General features: G+C 38.4%; 1 protein-coding gene and 1 pseudogene across 2 annotated transcripts in view; one reads left to right on the top strand and one right to left on the bottom strand.

Annotated features, from left to right (window-relative positions):
- Positions 1-21,601, bottom strand: part of MYO1D (myosin ID) — a gene marked incomplete at both ends in the record, with an annotated part of 325,320 nt that overhangs the window by 112,131 nt on the left and 191,588 nt on the right. Inside the window, one exon of the mRNA XM_084238296.1 lies at positions 16,666-16,779. Coding sequence (XP_084094422.1) covers positions 16,666-16,779 — 114 coding nt within the window. The remainder of the gene's footprint in view (positions 1-16,665; positions 16,780-21,601) is intronic.
- On the top strand, positions 12,457-12,845 carry LOC311174140 (ATP synthase F(0) complex subunit C2, mitochondrial-like; annotated as a pseudogene). The gene has a single exon. The product of its transcript is annotated as an ATP synthase F(0) complex subunit C2, mitochondrial-like (transcript).

Raw genomic sequence — 21,601 nt, 5'->3', positions numbered from 1 at the left:
CTGTCTTTCCCATGGGCTGGTATGGTAGCACAGGCAGACTGTGATGTACTGTTGTACTGCTAGTGACCTACAATGCACAGCACATAGTAGATGCTCAAAAATGTTGACTGCATAAAAGAGAGCTCTGATAAGACAACTGTGTAAAAGGAAGGCTATCAGTGCCTCGTTTAGTGACATGTACTTGTGCAGATACAGAGATTTTTCTATGTATATGCCTCTATTTAGGGCTTTGTTTGAAAGGATACTGTTGCTAACAATCTGACCTCTAGATAAGTACAGTGGTGCTGTACTAATTTTCATATATTTTAGTATTTAAAAGACTTTGTGTTTCTTTAATGAGACAGATTTTTAAAGGCGTCTGAATTGGCTTTAATGAATGTTGATTTCAGATACTGCTTTGATACATCTTTAACCTTTGTAATTTAATTTCTGCTATTATATAGCAATGATATAAAGGAACTCCTCCTCACGCCCTGAAAGCACTGACTTTTGACATTATACAATGATTTGTTTAGTACTGTTTAGCATAAGCAGTGGGCTCTAACCATTATAACAAAAAACATTTACTTCTAAATATATGTCAGGGAAACAACTAAAGGGGTAGCTCTGAAACGGAGTCTTCCTCTCATTAAAAAAAAAAAGAGAGACTATGAGTAGATGACACGTTTCTTAGAAATATTTTAAAACTATGTGGCTCACTCAAATCCAGTAATATCAAGTGCTTCAAAATAATTTCAGGAGTGTGTAAAGATTGTTTATTGCCAGATCCATCAGAGCAAGAAAAATTCTAAAAAAGTTAACCTGAAACCTTTATGCCTATGTAAAATCTTTAAAATTTTTTCTTTCATATAGAGATGACTTTTTCCCTAAGAATAGAGGTTCCCAAATATCTGATATTGCTAAACAACTCTCTTTGTTGTAACAGGCAAAAGTATAAACGTTTGCACAAGATATTGTTCAAGATATTTAAGCTTCCAGGAACTGCTGAGAATTAATTAGTAAGGTAAATGTAGTACCTAAATAAATAAATAAACCTGAGTGCCACCCAGGGTGTGACATTAAGGGTTATATACTTTCCATTAAAGAAGACTAATAAATACGTCTAACAGCTCCAAGGAGAAGCAGAGAGGGGAGAGGGCTGGAACTAGCCAGCTCAGGTGGTGCCAGACATCAGCTGACCGCCTCCGCCAAGATTACCATGGAAACACCTTCTCTTGGGACACTGCCATGAGGTTAGGGTGCTTTAGAAATGGTGATGGCGAGCAGAGGTGGCAGTGGATGGATTTCAGCAAGGTTCACCCATGCACACATTACAAGGACAATCCATCTTTCAAATGAAATGATATCTTTCTAGTGAGTCAAGTCACATAGAGTAATCAAGTATGAGGACTGCTACAATTACAATTCATTTACTTCTACCAAACAGTCACATCAGTTCAGATAATTGTCTTTTTTCTTTCCTGCTTGCTTCATGTTCCCCACAGAACTAACGGAGGTTTTTGTGTAATTAATTGCCTACTTCCGTAGCCATCAAGCGCATACCGATAAAAAGGGACTATATCAAACGACATTAATGGGCAGATACAAGATTCTTCATATCAACCCATCAAACTAACACAACTCATCAACAAAAGGGTAAGACGAGTTCCTGCTGAGGTCAGGTTAAACGAATTTGTTTATTGGTGTCTCTGGAAACCAGGAAACAGATTTTATGTTTAAATTAAACTCAATCCTGGCAACAGGATCCTGAACACTGGCTGGGTATACAAGGCCCACATGAACAAAATCAGTGGCCGAAATGCATCTATTCAAACAAGACGTCTCAGTGATTGGTGCAATGCTCCCCACTACCCTGGTTTATAGTGATCTCTCAGATGATTCTCAGGGTTAAACAGGTGGTGAGCAAAGATTTGGACACATTACTAGTTAGGTAAGTTGCTTCTTGCCTTTGTTCTCCTTAACAAGCCACAGCAACCACAAGTTGCTTTGCAAAACATTCAAATTCTAACCCCACTAGCCCATGTAAAAAAGTTAACCTTTCTTGACAACTGGGTTAGAATTAATGCTTTAATTTGATGTTGAAACTTACAGACATAGAGCAGAGTGACACTAATTTGACAATAACATATTCCAGCTGGCTGAAACCCTAACCTAAACCAGTATTTGCACATCGAAAGTCACTCTGTGGCTGATAAAGGGGTCACCTGTAACTTGGATGTTTCATTCTCAGACTGCTGTTTCCAATTATTGTGAGAACACTGTTTACTGAAAATAATCTCTAAGCCTGTCATGATTTCCTTTTTCTTTTTAATCTTTTCTGTGAATATCACCTAGAATCACTGTTAAATCACTGTTTGAATAATTTTGGCTAATGGAAGGGGAAAAAGGTGCCAAATTTATCTTCTAAGTGTATTTTTTTTTAAATCTTTTTTTTTTTTAAAGAGGCATGAATTTTTATTTATTTATTTATTTATTTGTTTGTTTATACATGCACTGGGTACAGTCAGAAGCATGGGAGGGTGAGAGAATTCACCAGAGCCAGAGCGGGGAGCAGAGCAGGCAGAAGGACCAAAGTACACTGCTGAGGGGAGCAGCGGGCGGCAGGAGAGGTCTGCGCGCCATGTGGGACCCTCCTGCAGTGGCTGGGGAGCAGCCGGGGATCGAACCGGCGCCACAGAGGCCGCAGAGGCTTTGCAACCCAGCGCTCAACCGCTGCGCCACCAGGGAGGCCCATCTTCTAATTGTATTTTGCTTTGACTTACATAAAGATTAGCCTTTGTCTCCCGAAAACCAATCGGTTAATGACAGAGTGGAGAGATGAACCGAGACTCCAGTGTGTACTGGGTTATATAGTTTAGGATAAGAGAAAAATAGATGATACCATTACACACCTGTTAGAATGCCCAAAATTTGAAAAAACTAACAATATCAAATAGTGATGCATATGCTCAGCAAAAGAAACTATCATTTATTGCTGGTGGGACTGTAAAATGATACAGCCATTTTGGGAGATTATCTGGCAATTCTTATAAAGCTACACTTAGTCTTACCACAATTGCTAGATATTTACTAAAATTATTTGAAAATGTGTGTCCATAGAAAAATGCAAATACTTTATCCATAATGACCCCAAACTAGAAGCAATCCTAACGACCTATGGTAGGCAAATGGATATACAAACTATGGTACATCTAGATAATAGAATATTATTCAGAGATGAAATGAGTTAATCAAGTCATAGATAAACCTTAAATATATACTGCTAAAATGAAAGAAGTCTAAAAAGGCTATATGATTCCAATGATATGACATTCTAGAGAAGGCACAACTATTTATAGAGCAGTAGAATGATCAGTGTTAGGGCTGCTGGGAGGTTTGGAAGAGATGGAGGGAAGAATGAGTAGGTCACATACAGGGGACTTTCAGAGCAGAAGAATGATTCTGTGATTCTATGATGGTAGATACATAAGGCTATGCATTTGTCAAAAACCATTGAAGTTTACAGTGTAAAAAGTGACTCTTAATTGGTGCAACTTAAAAAAAAAAATCACTTGGGAGGTTGGAGAACCCCAGAAGGAATGCAGAATGTGACAAGAGAATTGAACTAGATCAAAAACCCATGAAGCCACCTTACTGAAGGGAGGGGTTGGAAATGGTGCTGATCTAGTTAACGCTGGATGAAGTGGTGTCACACAGGGGTACAGTGTCACAATTCTAACTGTGACACACCTATGTGGGAAATGAACAATGAAGTAAATGAACACACATGGTAGGAACCAGGGTTCATACACCTGGACTGAGAATCTAAAAATAAAAGCAAGGGAGGAAGCTAGAATGTTCTATGTGGTAATGGACCAGAACTAGAGATATCAGTATGAAGTTATGTTTAGCTTAATAGAAATAAAGATGGTCACACATAAAAATATTAATAGATATGTGTAATACACAGACTAGTAAATACATATATTTCTGTGCTGTTCCAGCTAAGAGGGTCTAAAAGAAAGGAAACTTCAGAAGCAGCAAATACACTTAATGCCCAGATTCTAAGTTCTAGAACCAGAGTTTCCTGGAGAAATGTCTGAATCTAGGACTGGGGAATGATAGACTAGATAAGCTTGGGACATACTGTAGTGCCAGAGAGTAAGGAAATGTTTATTAACAAATAAATAAGGAAGAACACATTTCCATATTGATGGGAGTATGTCCAAGAAGCTCGAGTCAATTGAAAGAGCTCTCAAGTGGCCAAAGCTGGAACAATTTAAGCTTCAAAGTAAATAGGGCAGTATTCAATTATAATTCAAAGTAGAACATAAGTGTCTGAGTCCATACTTATATATAAAAATGACTGAATAAAACAGTAATTTTAAAAATGGGGGTGGGGGGAGGAAGGAACAACTCTCCCATGCAAAAGAGTTCCTAGTAATTTATGTAGATACTTTGCTCTGAAGGAGGTAAAGCAGAAATCCACTTCTTAAGTCTGGGCAATGCATGCTGGCCTATTTCCAAAGAGTTTCATACGGAAAGGGGAGAAACAAGGTAACTAGAATTGAGGAACTTGAATACTACCTCAGCCCAGTAATCAAGGTCAATACCAACGGCCATAAATAATATTGCTAGTATGTATCCTTGATATGATGTGATAAAAATATTACTCTACCTCTGTGATCTTCATCCCTAAAACCTCAGAGTAATGAGAAAAACACCAAACTCCTATCGTGGAGCACCTTACAGAACAGAATATCTGACTAGCACTCCTCAAAACTGTCAAAGATTATTAAAAACAAAGATAGTCTGAGAAGATGCCACAGCCAAGAGGCGCCTTAGGAGACAGTATCCTGGATGGAGTAAGGCAGGAAAATGACATTAGGTAAAAACTAAGGAAATTCAAACGTGGACTATAGTTAATAACAATGTGCCAACACTGGTTCACCAATTGTAAGAAACATACCTACTAATTTGAGATACTAATACTTGAGGAAAACAGATATGGGCTATATGGGAATCCTTTGTACGATCTTCTCAATTTTTCCGTAACTCTCAAATTGTTATAAAAAGAAAGCTTAATACAAAAACACAAGACAGTGTCTTACACCAATAGCCTACCATCTAAGAGCAGGACGTCTCCATGCTGGGACTCCTATATGCTCCATGTCCAAACTCAGAAGCACCGAGGGCACCGTAAGCGAGATGGGGAGTGGTGGTCAGCTGAGCTTCCAGAGGTTGGCAGCTCAGGGTGCAGGGAAAGGTCTCTGAGGAAATAAGGTGAGCATAGTAGTGGGGTTCTGGCCCCAGAAAATATCCCTACAGAGAAAACTCAGAAAGGGAGGGCTAGAGAATGGTAGGTCCTTATAAATATGGGTTCTTAGTGAGCTGAAAACTGTTTTCATAAATATGACAGAGGCAAGGATGTTTTTATAAGGAAATAATTATTATACATTAGTAAAAAATATGCTATAGTAGTATTAAAGACATAGACTGTATAAGAAATAAGGGAAAACTAAAAGACAAAGTTCAGACTGGAGGAAGCAAGTTTTGAACTAAAAGCAGGGCAGAGAGCAAACACACCCCAAGAGGAGGGCAGTGCCCATTTTATCAGTGGTGGGCTCTCCTGTTAGGACAGGGCTGGCTGGCTGCATGGAGTGCAGATAAAGAAACCATGAAAAGTCTTGAAATAGAAATGCCATAAAATAAGGGATGTGTCTGGCAAGAATTATTTCATAAGCTATTTGAGGAGGTAGAGGTCTGTAAAATGGGTAACAGGAGACTAGGAAACCATATCTTAGAAATAATAATTGTAGAAATAAGTAAGAAATATCAAGAGCAAAGTATTAGAAGAATTTGGTTATGACAAGAGACTGGGGAAAGAAATTGGAAATAACAGACATTATTAATAAGGTGGACACCTTATTAATAGGCAACTATTTGATGGAGTGCTTTTTCTTATTTTTATGCTAAATTCTAGTCATTCACAAGAAAATATAGGGGATCTATTCTACATAAGCAGTTAGATATATAAACTACATTGAGGGCAACATAATAGTAGTTTAGCAACAATGAAATATTTTCCAAAGAGGAGGCACAAGGTAGAGTTAGTTATATGTGTGCTGTTTTTGTTGAAATGCAGTTATAATCTTATGCGGATAAGTGGAATAAGTATGAGGAAATTTACTATTCAAGTAAAATGCACATTTCCTAATTTAACTTCCAGTTTACAGGGACTAGAGTGGCTTAAATGAAGCAAGAGGCAACATGCAGACAATTCACACGAGGCCAGTCCTGAATTCTTTAAAAAGTCAGTGCCATGTTATGCCAAGTGTTGGTGAAGATGTAGAGAAACTAGAGCTCTCAAATACTGGAGAATATAAAATGGAAAGATCACCTTGGAAAAGAATAGTTAAACAAATGCCATATGGTCAAGCAATGCCATTCCAAGATACCAGCTGAAGAGAAACGAAAACAAAGAGACTGCTATGTGAATATACAGACCAGCCAAATGTCCATAACCAGTGAATGGAGAAGGGGTGTTTTACTCAGAGATGAAACAAACTGGATAGATGGAACAGTGTACATAAATCTCAAAACATACTAAGTGAAGCAAATGAGACACAAAGCAACAGCCACTGTAAGAGTCTATTTATAGGAAATTTTTAGAAAAGGTAAAATTACAGAGACAGAAAGAATACCAGGAAAACAGCGATTATTTAGGGATGAAGTTGGGAGTGGGGACTTAGCAAATTGACAGTTGTGAAATTTCTAGGGTGATGAAAATGGATTATGTGATGATTGCACGACAGCATACATTTATTTAAAAAAACAAACTGCATCTTACAACAAGTGAATTTTATGGTAAGTAAATGTATTTGTTTGCTAGGGCTGCCATATAAAGCACCACAGGCTGGAGTTCTTATGTAACATAAATTTATTTTTTCACAGTTCTGGAGCCCAGAAGTCTAAGAATAAGCTGTTGCCAGAGCCAGATTTTTCTGGGGCCTCTCTCTTGGCTAATGTATGGTAATCTTCTCTCTATGTCTTCACATTGTGTGTGTGTCCCAACTGACTCTTCCTGTAAGAACACCAATCATGCTGGAGAAGGGCCCACCCTAATGACCTCATATTAACCTAATTATCTCTTTGAAAATTTTGTCTCCAAATACAATCACATTCTCAGGTACAGAGGGGTTAGGTGTAAGAGAATTTAGGGGGGGATACAATTCAGTCCAGAGGAGTAAAGCTATACCTCAACAACGCTGTTTTAAAAAGGCAATATCAGAAAAAAAAAGAGTTGTGTGGAGGTGTAGTTCTGGACTAAAAGAGATGTAACCTCCAAAATCAAAACATGAACCTTGGTAGGATCCTGTTTTTAAAAAAATATGTGTAAAAGATATTCCTTGAACAACTGGAGACATTTTAATTTACTATTAGGATAATATGGAAATATTAATTTTCTTAGTTATGAAAATAGTATTGAGATTATGAAGGAGATGGAAGCATTTTAGTGGCAAAGTGGATAGGAGAGATGGGAAATAGGGCAAAAACCCCACTTATTGATCTAAGGGGAGGCATATAAGTAGTCCCTGTACTATTCTTTTAACTTTTATTTATTATTATTATTATTTTTAAAGATTTATTTATTCATGCATACAAGAACTGGGGTATAGGCCAGATGCGCAGGAGGGTGAGAGGATTCACCAGAGACAGAGCGGGGAGCAGAACAGGCAGACTGACGAAATAACTGCTGAGGGGAGCAGCAGGAGAGACAGGAGAGGTTTGCTGCACCATGTGGGTATCTTGCCTGCCGGCTGGGATGGAACCCACGCTGCAGAGGCTGCAGACAGCTTCACAGCACTGTGTTCAGCCGCCTGCGCCACCAGGGGAGGCCCTCTTTTAACTTTTATATATTTGAAAATTTTTATAATAAAAAGTCAGAGGGATAGAAATAGCAGTGAATTTTGAGGGGGTAGATAGTTCTCAAGAGAGAAAGGGCACCTATGTTGAAGATTTCCTTATTTGCTATAGTTTTCTTCTAAAGCTTGTACCCAGTTCTAGCTTTTTATAAGTGAGAAATGGTAGTGTCTATTCCTGCTACATAAAATGTAGAATAAAACATAACATAGATCTTAGAATTTTTAAAGTTTGGCATAGAGGAGGCCAAGGAGTATAGTTTCAGCTCATTTAGATCAACATATGACAAGTGAAGACCTTTTTAGGTAGGAGCAGCAAACTGGGCAGCTTGAGTGTTACATACAACTTACAGAGGTGTTTTGTTTGGCTTGCAGAGCATCTTAAAACTAGTTCCTGACATTAATCAGGACATTTTACATGAATGGCCCCCAGTGTAGCCTATATTACAGACTAGCTTTTTGTTGGTGAATCAGAGCCTTGGCACACTGGTCTCAGGCATGGCCAGGATTGAGGGGAACAGGTGCTAAGCTGCCCCATGTGGGTACACACTCCATTCACTTCTGTACCTTCTGACTCCTAAAGGGATTTGACTTTTTTTTTTATCTTTTATTTTTTTTTTCTGGTGGTAGCTTTATTTTTTTATATTATTTTTAAAATTTTTTATATCATTGTTCATTTTAAACAATAATTGCTTCTCCCCACCCCCATAGAATTTCCTTCACCAGTGCACCTGTGCACCATCACCTGAGCCCCCTGTGCTCCTCCCTCCCTCCCTCTGATCCCTTTCCCTCCTCCTGCCCTGCGGTATATTTCTGATTTATAATTGTTTGGTTTTGTTTTGTTGTGTTTTGTACTTTTTTTTTTTTCACGGATATCTTATTTGGTTCCCCTATATTCCTGCTATAAGTGAAACCATCCAATATTTTTCTTTTTTTTTCTGGCTTATTTCACTGAGCATAATTCCTTCTAGCTCTATCCACGTTGCTACGAATGGCATGAGTTTATCTTTTTTTGATTGCTGAATAATATTCCATTGTGTATATGTACCACATCTTCTTGATCCAGATCCAGTCATCTATTTTTGGGCATTGGGGTTGTTTCCAGGTTTTATCTATTGTAAATAGTGCTGCAATAAACACAGGGGTACAGGTGCTCATTTGAATCAATGTTTTTGTGTCCTTTGGGTAGATCCCTACAAAGCCATAATAATTAAAACAGTTTGGTATTGGAACAAAACAGACACACAGACCAATGGAACCAAATAGAGAGCTCAGAAATAAAGCCACAGTTATATGAATAACTGATCTTTGACAAAGGAGCAAAGACTATGCAATGGAACATGGACAGTTGTTCAATAAATGGTGCAGGGAATGCTGGACCACCACAAGCAACTGCTACCACTCACCATGCACAAAAATCAACTCAAAATGGATAAAAGAACTGGACATAAGACCTGAAACCATAAAATATATAGAAGAAAATAGAGGTAAAACACTATAAAACATACATTGCAATAACATCTTTAAAGACTCATCACCCAAAGCAAAGAAAGTCAAGGAAAAAATAAACACCTGGGATTACATCAAAATGAAAAGCTTCTGCACAGCAAAAGAGACATTAACTAAAACAGAGAGATGCCCCACTGACTGGGAAAAAAATCTCTGCACTCCAGTCAACTGATAAGGGACTAATCACAAAGATATACAAAGAATTCACACTGACTCAACAAAAACAAAATAAACAATCCAGTAAAAAATGGGCAGAAGAACTTAAAAGACATTTCTCCAAAGAGGAAATGCAAATGGCCAACAGACATATGAAAAAATGTTCAACATCCCTTATAATCAGGGAAATGCAAATTAAAGCCACATTGAGATACCACCTTACACCAGTAAGAATGGCACATATCAAAAAAACAAGCAACAACAAATATTGGCAAGGATGAGGTGAAAAAGGAACTCTCCCACATTGCTAGTGGGAGTGCAGACTGGTCCAGCCACTATGGAGAGCTGTCTGAAGGTTCCTCAGTCTACTAAAAATGGAGCTACCATACGACCCGGCAATTCCATTCCTAGGGATCTACCCGGAGGGCACAAAAATATTGATTCAAAAGGGATTTGACTTTTTGATAAAGAAAATAGGGTAAACAGTTGTACCTTCTCATGGGCTTTTTTTTAACTGTCACCCCCAGCCCTATTTCCTTCATATGGACGTAGCTGAGAACATTATGTTGGGAGGGAGGTGAAACTGAAGGAAGAGGATCAAGGAATTTATTGTAATTTTAGTTTTTAAAATCTTTGTCCAACAGTAACTAGGACAATAATTGGCACAAGGGTAGCAAACAGACCACTAGACTTGAGCAGAGAAAGCAGAAAGACATGTGGGCATATTTAAGACAAAAAGAACAGTGAAGAGCAATGGGGAAAAAGATGACCTATTCAAGAATTGGTATTAGGTCAACTGTTTATCAACATGGGGTGGAAATGAATACCTGTGGCCTCACATATATGCAAGAAACAATTCTAGGTGGACTGTAGACGTCAAAGTGAAAGGCAAAGCAATAAAGCCTAAAGAATAGACCAGAAGAGAATATCTTCATGACTGTGAGAAGGGAAAGATTTCTTAAAAATAACTTAGCATCAACTTTAAAGGAGAAAATTGATAAATCTGAGCTACATTAACATGAAAATGTTCAAAGACACCCATTAAAACACAAATCACTGCCATATGGGCACATATGTATTAACAGAATATAGAAAGAACTAGAGATCAGTGTCTTCCTCTTCCCTCTCTATATACAATATTCCATTGTATGCATATATGTAATATGCACTATTTAAGATTCCATACATATCTATACACATGTAAGTATATACATATATAATGCAATCTTATTTAGCCATAAAAAAAGGAAATCCTGTCATTTGCAAAACTTGGATGAACCCCGAGGGTATTATGCCAAGTGGAATGATTGCGAGAAAGGCAAATACTGTATGGTACCACTTGTATGTGGAATCTAAGAAAGCCAAACTCAGAGAACAGAGTGGTGTTTACCAGGGGTTCGCGTGGCAGAAATGGGGAAATGCTGGTTAAAGCACACTAACTTCCTAATATAAGATGAATACTTTCTGGGAAGCTAATGTACAGTATGGTGATTATATCTAATAATACTGTATTACTACTGAAAGCTGCTAAGGGAATAGATCTTAAATGTTCTCATCATGAAAAGGAAATGGTAATTATGTGATGTGAGGGAGGTGCTAGCAAATGCTACTCTGGTAGTCATTTTGCAACATATAAGTGTATCAAATCAACATATTATATACTTTAACAATGTTATATGTCAATCATATCTCGACAAAGCTGAAAAACAACCCCATCTCCACCACCACACAATGTGTAACACCACAAACCTATGGTAGTAGCTGAAATCTGAAAGACTGGGGGAATTGGTGCAACTGAAACTTTCTTAGATTGTTGGTGGGGGTGTAAATGGCACAGCTGTTTTGCAAAGCTGCAATTACCTACTAAAGTTGAACAGCAATTTCACTCCTGGGTATTTGTCCACTGAAAATGTATGCACACAATAAAAGACATGCACCGGAATGACAAAAAAACCCTCAAATATTCATCTGTCCATATGTGGATGAACAAATGTTTTCACAAGGAAATACTGCATAGCAAAGAAAATGAGCAACTGGAGTTATAGGAAATAAAATGGAAATAAAGGGGATAAATCTCACAAATACAATGTTGAAGGAAGTAAAAAAAAAGGGAATAAATAGTGTTTGATTTCATTTACATTAAATTCAAAATGAACAAAATTATACCTCTGAAAAGGAAGGTAGAGGAAACACAGGAGGGACCTCTCTCTCTCTCTCTCTCTCTCTGTTTCTGTGTGTGTGTGTGTCTGTGTGTGTGTTCCTCTTAATGGCCTATATCTCGACTTTGGTGATGTTACAGAATAAATTTACTTTGTGATAATTCATTAAGTTGTAAACCCTGAAGATTTGAGTTCCTTTCTGCATGCAGGGAATACTTCAATAAAAAGATTAAAATATTTTGCTCAGCCATGAAGGGCGGGTGAAGGTCTGTGCCACATGCCAGTAAAATTTTCAAAAGATCTGTCACTCCAATAATGTCAGTTTTACTGAAATCACCCCAAGCTCAAGAAGAAGCCTGAACATCATTATTCTAATAGGGTGCTGTTCCCAAAAATGAGTACAACAAATATATTAAGCTCTAGTTCAGAAATTCATTTTCAAAGAGAAATAGCACCAGGACTTAAGTTACTACTATTGTTACTTATACTTGTTAGAATGATGGTGAGAGTAGATGATGGAGCAAAGGTTGAGAAGAGGAAGGAGATTACTAAGACAGAAAAAATGGTTATCTTAAGTTCTTTTCATTCTTTTAAGTTTTGACTTGGCCATTTTGCAAAGTTAAAAAGATGGCCAGAACAAAACAACAGATTATGACCTGATGAATTCTTATATTTAAAAAATAATTTAGAGCCCTCTCTTTCTCTCCTGCACTGGGAGCAGCTCCCTGAAAATGGGTGCCTGCACCAAGTTCGTCTCTGCCCTTCCCTGGTCAGGAGCACCTCTCAGCTGCCAAGCAGATCACGGAGTTGTGGTGCTGAAACCACCGGAGTCGCTGACAGATGAGAGCCTCAGTGACTGGGTAGCCCCACATCCACTGAACTCACTCATTCCTAGCTGCAGCTTCCCAACCAGTGCCATTTCAAAGGACATGGGCAAAGCAGCCAAATTCATGGGGCTAGTTATGGGGCTGGCATCCACTGTGTTTGGGAGCCTCATCATTGGTTATACCAGGAACCCTTCTCTGAAGCAATGGTTCTTCTCCTTGGCCATTCTAGTCTTTGGCCTTTCAGAGCCAAGGGGCTCTTTTGCCTGATCTTTCTCAACCTCTTCATCATGTGAAGGGGCTGTCTTCCCTCCCATAGTTCTTTCTCACATGACTCCTCTGCTGTTTTCCCGCACCTCCCTAGGCAGCCAAGTGGCTGGCTCTGGGTTTGACAGGGAAGACAAATACTGTGTTAATAACAACAACAAAATAATAATTGAGGGATAATGTGAGTGTAGTAGTTGACTGCAGGATAATAGCTTTGTGCGGTATTCAAAAAATTAAATATTTACATATGAAACAAAGATTGCCTCACAAGAAATAAATGAACTTAAAATTTTTGATCTTTTCCCCTTACAGAACACACACATATCATAAATTATTGATTCTAAATACATGGCACAGTGTCAGTCCTGTTTGACAAAGACTGGGACCCTGCTGATTGGAACAGATAGGTGGACAGAGTCCGAGAACCCAAGGATGCCTAATGAACTTGGCCTATCTGAAATATTTCTCTCCCACTGCTCCTTTCCACTGGAAAAACATAACCATTTACCCCAACATTCAGTAAGCTCTGTGACCATGTCCAAGATGACCAAGGTCTAAATGTGACTTGGGTCTAAGATCAATGATGCCCAAAATGAGTCATAGCAATTGTTTGTTCAACAATAGAAAAAGTCAGGAAAGACTATGCAAAGATTTGCAAGAGCTTGACAAGAAAGTAAAGTACCAATCTGGATCAAGCAGAATTGGTTGCTATGGTGAGGGCTCATCTGAGACACTGAGTTCAATATGTTATTGAAGGTAAATCTCTCTTGGGTTGGCTGACTTAGACCTATGCCAGGCTAGTCTATGCTAGTCTAGGCTGGCTGGCACACAAGGTAATTGTTAGTTAAGAAGACACACAAAGAGAAATAGAAACTGCAAATATGGCAGAATCTCTGGCTGTCAAAGTGCTCCTGTTGCTGGGGAGCATATAGGCAGCACAGATCCTGAGAGATGCCCGAGACTGGAATGGGGGTGTTTCCTGGTTTGTGAGAATCCTTTCTTCCTACCATGTGCATTCTGATTCAAAACAAAATAAACATTCCTGAAGATAGTATATGGTCACAATCTGTTCAGAGAAGCCAGAAAAGTCCAACCAGTTTCCAGGAAAGGAACCATGCAGGAGAAATGAAAAGTAGAAACACATAAGATAAGAGCAGGTAAGTATGAGACCCTTCACGATATATTTTCAGTGATCATTCTGGTTTCTGAAAACTTTCAATTTGATTCTGAAAAAGAGTATTCTCAAAGTTCTTTTCTTTCTTAGAATAATTCATAAGCTTATGGAATTAAAGGGGAAATCAGAGCACATTTAGCACTTTAAAGGAGAGATGAGAAAATGGAAGGCCAAGAAAAAAGATTGCCTTTTTATTCCATTGCCATCAGTGAGTCTCCTTTTCCCACTATTTAACCATGGACATTCTTGAATAATCTGCTCCCTTCATCCCTCTGGACTCATAATTTCAATCTCCAATTATACTTGGCTCCACTCTTTAGCCCTAAATGCTGAATTCCTTCCCCCTTTATAATAGACTTGCAATTATCTATAAAATATATACTTTCACCAATACCCAAAATGCAACATTATTAAATGCAAAATAATTCTCCTTTATTCCTCCAGCATTAATCATTAATTTTTAAAGGTTCCTTGCCTTATGCATTGCCTTTAATTTCAAAATATCTTTATCTAAAAAATATTAAGTATAACATAACAAATGCTCATGTCCCCATCAATCAGACAGTATTTTGTCATATTTGCTACAGACTTAAAAACATTTTTTACAGATGGAGTTGCTCCCTCCCATAAGAGGTAGTTACTCCTTCAAAGTTAGCTCCACCCAGAAGCAGAGCTAGAGACCAAGACTGAAAAGCACAGAGTTGATCGGGAGGTGCAGAGACACTGGTAAGGGAGTGGGAGGTGGTCCAGGGAAGGACGGCAGACAGGAGGGCCCACTATTAGGCCAGGTACCACTGTGGGCAATTGCAGCTGACTCCTGTAGAGAAGCTCCAGGAAATGGTATAAAACACACCCCAGAATTATTCTGGCCACTGAGAGAGATAACTGGAGAATTTATAGCCACACACCCTCTAGTCACTGGGTGGCTAGGCATTTCTAGCTCTGTGTCTACCCTGGACAGAGCACTGATTAAGTCTGCGACAATGCATCCTATTGACACAGCATTACCTTTACTATAGTGATAAACTTCGTTAATTTTATGATATGTATTACTGATGACAGTAACGATGATGATGATGAAAGGGAACAGCAACTATAAATATATACCAGTCAATGTGAAAAAGGAATATTGTTTGGATAAAGGAATTTCAGTTCAAAGACTTGTTTAACTATTGAATTTATATCATATGCCTCATTGATCTCCTCTTAAGAAATAAAATATATTTTATTTTTGTTTGGTTCATGCTTCACTAGACTTTGACAAGATTGGATTTTCTCCCTTATCTTCCTTCTACTCTGATTTTTAGATTGCTGGGTTATTAAGCTTAAATTGCAAATGTATGTAAGATTACAAGTTTTTGTCAAGAAAACTATATACAAATAAAGAATGTCTAGAATATAATTTTCTTTTCAGTTGCAATCTATTAACCTTTCTAATGAAAGGGGGAAAGGTATATATGTGCATGTATGTTGGTGGGGAGTGTACAGTAGAGAAGGATCTCAACCCTAATTAGGGTAACAGCCTGTAGTGATGTTCTATGTCATCGATCAAAGCCAAGAATAGCTAACCTTCTTTGAACCTCACAACCAATAGGACTCCTGTTTGAAGAAAATAAAACTGAACAAACAATGTTTCTTATTCCCTTTTGCATAAGACAAAAGGTTAAAATAATCTTTGAATAATACACCTCAAAAATCCCATTATTGGACAAACCAGACCTCACACTATAAGAACCAGAAGACAGAGAACAATCACCAGACACTAGTGGTCCACTTGACTCTTTCTGGAGAATCAGAACAAATGGCTCCTTGTAAAGCAGACCCCATTAAACAGGAGGAAAAAAAACCTTTCATATTGATATTCAAAGAAATACCCACCAAATTTCATATTTCAAATGAGAATTGATAACAGAAAGTGAAAACCCTATGGGGATAGAAAACAACTGAGTAGATTTAGATCAGATGTATACAACCAACAATTATAGATGTATAAAACTTTAATAGTTAAAAGGACATCTAGAGACAGCAAGCACTGTACATTTTAAAAAGAGGTAATAGTTTCATAAAGTAGTTCTCTACTATTTTCTAGCTGATTCAATTTCCATATTAAAAAATCTTGAGAAATCACCTCCCCTGGTGGTGCAGCGGTTGAGCGCTGGGCTGCGAAGCTGCCCACAGCCCCTGCAGCGCTGGTTTGATCCCCGGCCACTGGCAAGGGTCCCACATGATGCGACAGACCTCTCCTGTCTTGCCCGCTGCTCCCCTCAGCAGTGTATTTCGTCAGTCTGCCTGTTCTGTTCCCCGCTCTGGCTCTGGTGAATTCTCTCACCCTCCCGTGCTTCTGACTGTACCCAGTGCTTATATAAATAAATAAATCTTTAAAAAAAAAAGAAATCAGCATATTACACATTACCATAATTAAGCAGTGAGTAGGATGAGGTATAGAGAAAGGTAGAAGGCACAGTTCTTACACTTTAGCCTATTAAATGCTTGGATCCTTCTTATAGAAATCTGTAAGTCTGTAGAAAACTTAAAATTGGCATGAAATTTCAGGAATCCATAGGTGCCCTAAAGCCCCAAAGGGCTAGTAATCATTCTATACACGAGGAGTGGTCCACAAACAGCAGGATAAGAGACCACAAACACCTTTATTTAGAGAGAAACAGAATACTTACATTGTATAGTGGGATAGTCTTCATCACTTTGTAATGTTTAGTGGGATCCATTTTATATAGGTGACGATCAGTGACGAAAATTGCTCGGTCTTCCACCTTACTGAATCGATTCACCTGTGAGAAAACAAACCAATAAAACAATGTCTCATCAAGAATTAAATCGAATTATCTGTCAGGAACAGGGACAGAGCTGGCCAGCTGTGGAGACACATTCTTTCATAAGTGTGTACCATGATCTGTTTTACTTAAATCACTAGCCACTACTGGATGCAACAGGGACCTAGAAAACAGTAGCAGTTCCCAGATTTGTAGAATTTATTATCTAACTTTTACAATTCAACAAGGAAAATCAGAAAAACACAGAAGAATTAAAGGACTAAAAGAATATAGCCCAGACAGTATAAAGAAAATGAAAAGACAACCCACAGAAAAAATTTTGTGAATTGTGTATTGGTAAAGGGACTTTACTTAGAATAATATATTATATAAAATAATATATATAATCATACAATATATACAGCATCTAGAATATATCATTCAGCAATAAAAACACAAACCCCCAACTAAACTAGGTGAAGAAAGTAAACAGACACTTCTCCAGAGAATATGTACAAATTGCCAATAAACACATGAAAAGATGGTGGACACCATTAGCCATCAGGGAAACGTGAATCAGAACCACATGATACCACTTCGAACTGCTGAGATGATAATTAAAAGACAGAGAGACAGAGAGAGGACAGAAAGAGAGATAGCGAGAGAGAGAGAGAGAGAATAATAACAAATGTTAGGCAAGATGTGGAAACTATTGTCATAACTGGTGGGAATATAAAATGATGTGGCCATTTTGGAAAACAGTCTGGAATTTCTTAAATGATTACACACAGAATTACCATACGACTCAGAAATACCCTATGTAAAAACATATGCATACAAAAACTTGTGCCCAAATGTTTATAGCAGTTGTAGTTAGAGTAGCAAAAAAGTAGTCGCAACCCAAATTTCCATGAACTTTTGAATGGATAATATATTGTGATATATCCACACAAAAGAATATAACTTGGTAATAAAAAGAATGAAGTACAGATCTACACTATAACAATGATGGACCTTCAAACATTTTGCCAGAAGTCAGACACAAAGGACCACATATTGTATAATTCCATCTGTATGAAATGTTCAGAATAGGCAGATCTACAGACAAAGCAGATTAGTGGCTGAGGAGGGCTGGGGGAAGTGGGAAGTTTGGGGAGATAAAATAAAGGGGAGTGGAGTTTCTTTTCGGGCCAATGAAATGTGAAACAATTACCTGTGGTGATGGATGCACAACTACAAATATACTTAAAGTTACTGAATTATGTACTTGAAAATGGTGAATAGCATGAATTATATCTCAATAACTTCATTAGTTGTAAGAAAAAGATGTAACCTACCCATTTGAGCAATCTTCTTGTCATAGGCAGGTGCATTTTAGATTAGATTTCCTAAAGTATAATGACAGTATATCACTAAATCTACATGTTCAAAAATGTATAGGGCCTTTCTACTGCTGAAAGCATAAACAATTGTCTCATAATTATGACTGACCATAAGAGAATGGGCCATATAATAGGCAGTAGTGCCCCCACAGGGCAGGAGTCAGGCAGAAGCAGTTCAGTGGATCTGAGGTGGGATCTAAGCACTGTTGTTGAACACAGTGCTTTGACTAGCAAGATCTGCCACTCAGAGCCACTCAGCCTGTGATTACTTTTCTTTTTTCTTCTTTTATAATTATTATCTTTTGCATAGAAGAACTGGGGTGTAGGTCAGAGGTGTGAGAGGTGAGAGGATTTACCAGAGACAGAGTGGGGAACAGAACAGGTGGATCTACTGAAATACACTGCTGAGGGGAGCAGCAAGTAAGACAGGAGAGGTCTGCTGCGCCATGTGGGTCAGCTCCCTGGCCAGGGAGTGAACTCAGACCACAGCAGTGATAGTGCTAAGACTTAACACCTAGGAGCCAGGGAGGCTCCCTTTAGTTGACTTTCAAGAGTTATCCTATATGCCATGATTCTACTTAACTTTATTTCTTTAAGAGCTCTGTTCCTGTTCTGTACATTGCCTCATGTTATGCTTCCTCTAAGTGTTTATAATTTTCCACGCCCTCCTTTTCCTCTTTATTGATGTGCATTTCACGATAATGCTCAAGCACTCATTCTATTTAAAACCTCTTCAGTTTATGAAGTGAAAGATAATCACTCTTTTTTCCAAACTTCTATCACACAGTTGTAGAATCAGTATTAAGGATATGTAGAATTAATGATGAAATAAAAAAATAATACTGAAAAAAGGCACAAGGTACAAGGTCTTTTGGTTTTTTAAAGGATTTTTGGAATATGAGGAGCTCTTGGCTTGTTTCTGCTAATGTAAGACACTGGTGATATCATTGCTTTTTATTTGCAAAGGAAGGGAAGAAGGTTGGCCGATACATATTAATACTGAAACAATTAAGTTACCTCTATCCTTAACCTGTATCTTCTCATTATAAAGTTGAGTTACTGTTTACACCTCTCTGCTAAAAGGGTAAACACTTTCATTTAATAGTTGGAAAGTTTTCAAAATTTTAAGGAAAGGTGACTTGTAATTTTCAGGCCATGGAGGCTTGTTATGAAAAAGTACACTTGCTAAAATAGTCATGTAGCACATTGTGTTTTTACACTCACAGTTGAAGCTGTTTGGCAAAAGAGGTTGCTTTTACTTATTAATCTTGTGGTAATTAAACTACTGACTAGAATTTCACTAATCTACCTCCAATTAATTTAGCCACTATCATAGTTTTGACAAGTCATCATAAAATTGGAAGTGTGATAAAAAAGTTGCTGTTCTCCTTGTAAAATAGCTACAAATAAGTTATCAAAAATAGTTGTAAATAAGACTGACAAATTCACTTTCCAGTTCTTTTATCCATTTTGAGTTGATTTTTGTGCATGGTGAGAGGTAGTGGTTTAGTTTCATTTTTTTGCATGTTGTGGTCCAGCCTTCCCTGCACCATTTGTTGAACTAACTGTCCATGTTCCACTGCATAGTCTTTGCTCCTTTGTCAAAGATCAGTTGTCCATATAGCTGTGGCTTTATTTCTGGGATCTCTATTTGGTTCCATTGGTCTGTGTGTCTGTTTCTGTTCCAATACCAAACTGTTTTAATTATTATGGTCTTGTAGGGATCTATCCAAAGGACACAAAAACATTGATTCAAATGAACACCTGTACCCCTATGTGTATTGCAGCACTATTTAAATAGGTAAAACCTGGAAACAACCCAAATGCCCCAAAATAGATGGCTGGATCAAGAAGATGTGGTACATATACACAATGGAATATTATTCAATAATCAAAAAAGATAAATTCATGCCATTCACAGCAACATGGATGGAACTAGAAGGAATTATGCTCAGTGAAATAAGCCAGAAGGAAAAAAGGAAAATACTGGATGGTTTTACTTATTAGCAGAAATATAGGGGAACCAAATAAGACTTCAGTGCAAAAAAATAGTAACTGGCCGGCTGGCGAGGGTCCCACATGGCCACAGCGGGGCAGACTTCTCCTGTCTTGTCCGCTGCTCCCCTCAGCAGTGTATTTCAGTTAATTCGCCTGTTCTGCTCCCCACTCTGTCTCTGGTGAATCTTCTCACTCTCCCATGCCTCTGGCCTGTACCCCAGCTCTTATACAAAAATAAATAAATCTTAAAAAAAAAAAACCAAAAAAACCAAAAAAAAAGTAACAGTACAAAACACAACAAACCAAAACCAAACAATTATAAATCAGAGACATACTGCAGGGCAGGAGAAGGGAGAGGGATCAGAGGGAGAGAGGGAGAAGCACAGGGGACTGTGGTGATGGTGCATGGGTGCATTGGTGAAGGAAACTCTATGGGAACTAATGAAGGGGTGGGGGAAAGCAAATATTGTTTAAAAATGAACAATGATGTAAAAAATAAAAAAAGCCTATGTACATGTATATGGAAATGAAGGTCAAGGAATAACAAAACTAATGTAAGGTGAAAGAAATGAGAATAGTTGTTGCCTTTGGTGTGATGGACCTTGGCTGGGAAGGGGCACAAAGGAGCTTTCTAGGCTGATGGAACTGTTCTCTGTCCTGATAGGGTGGGCTTTACAAGGATGCGTACACTTGTCAAAACTCCCAAACCTGACCGGAAGAGGACTGGAGCACACAAAGGAGGTTGCAAAATCTAAAAAAGTTTCCAAGGGACAAATGAAAGCACAGTTGCTCAACAGCTTAAGTGTCCATCGCCCAGTTTGGTCTTGGAAAAACCTCACTTCTGCACTGAAGAAAGCAGACCGCAAAAATTTTAAGCGATTTCTTTAAGGAAACATCGTCTAACATAGTATGCACTATGTAAGCACATGGACTGCTGATCCGCAATGAATTAATCTCATGGTTGCAGTTACTGAGATCTGTTTATACATTTTTCTTCTATCTTAGAAATTGTCTTTTGCAAAAGTTAATATTATTTCTCTCTCTCTTTTTTTTTTTTTAAATAGAGGCATGTTTTATTTATTTGTTTGTTTGTTTGTTTGTTTATACATGCACTGGGTACAGTCAGAAGCGCAGGAGGGTGAGAGAATTCACCAGAGCCAGAGCGGGGAGCAGAGCAGGCAGAAGGACCGAAGCACACTGCTGAGGGGAGCAGCGGGCGGCAGGAGAGGTCTGCGCGCCATGTGGGACCCTCCTCCGGTGGCCGGGGAGCAGCTGGGGATCGAACCTGCGTCGAAGAGGCCGCGGGCAGCTTCGCAACCCAGCGCTCAACCGCTGCGCCACCGGGGAGGCCCAATATTATTTCTCTCTTTAAGGTCTAAGTTTCCAGTGGGCAAACCTTTATAACCAGCCATCCCTGTGAGACTGTACAGAGAATGCCAGCAGCTCAGACAACCTTCCCG

Source organism: Talpa europaea (assembly GCF_964194135.1).
Source record: "Talpa europaea genome assembly, chromosome: 7".
Classification (NCBI taxonomy): domain Eukaryota; kingdom Metazoa; phylum Chordata; class Mammalia; order Eulipotyphla; family Talpidae; genus Talpa; species Talpa europaea.
Note: the sequence above shows the minus strand (reverse complement) of the source record. Positions and strands in the feature narration are given on the sequence as shown.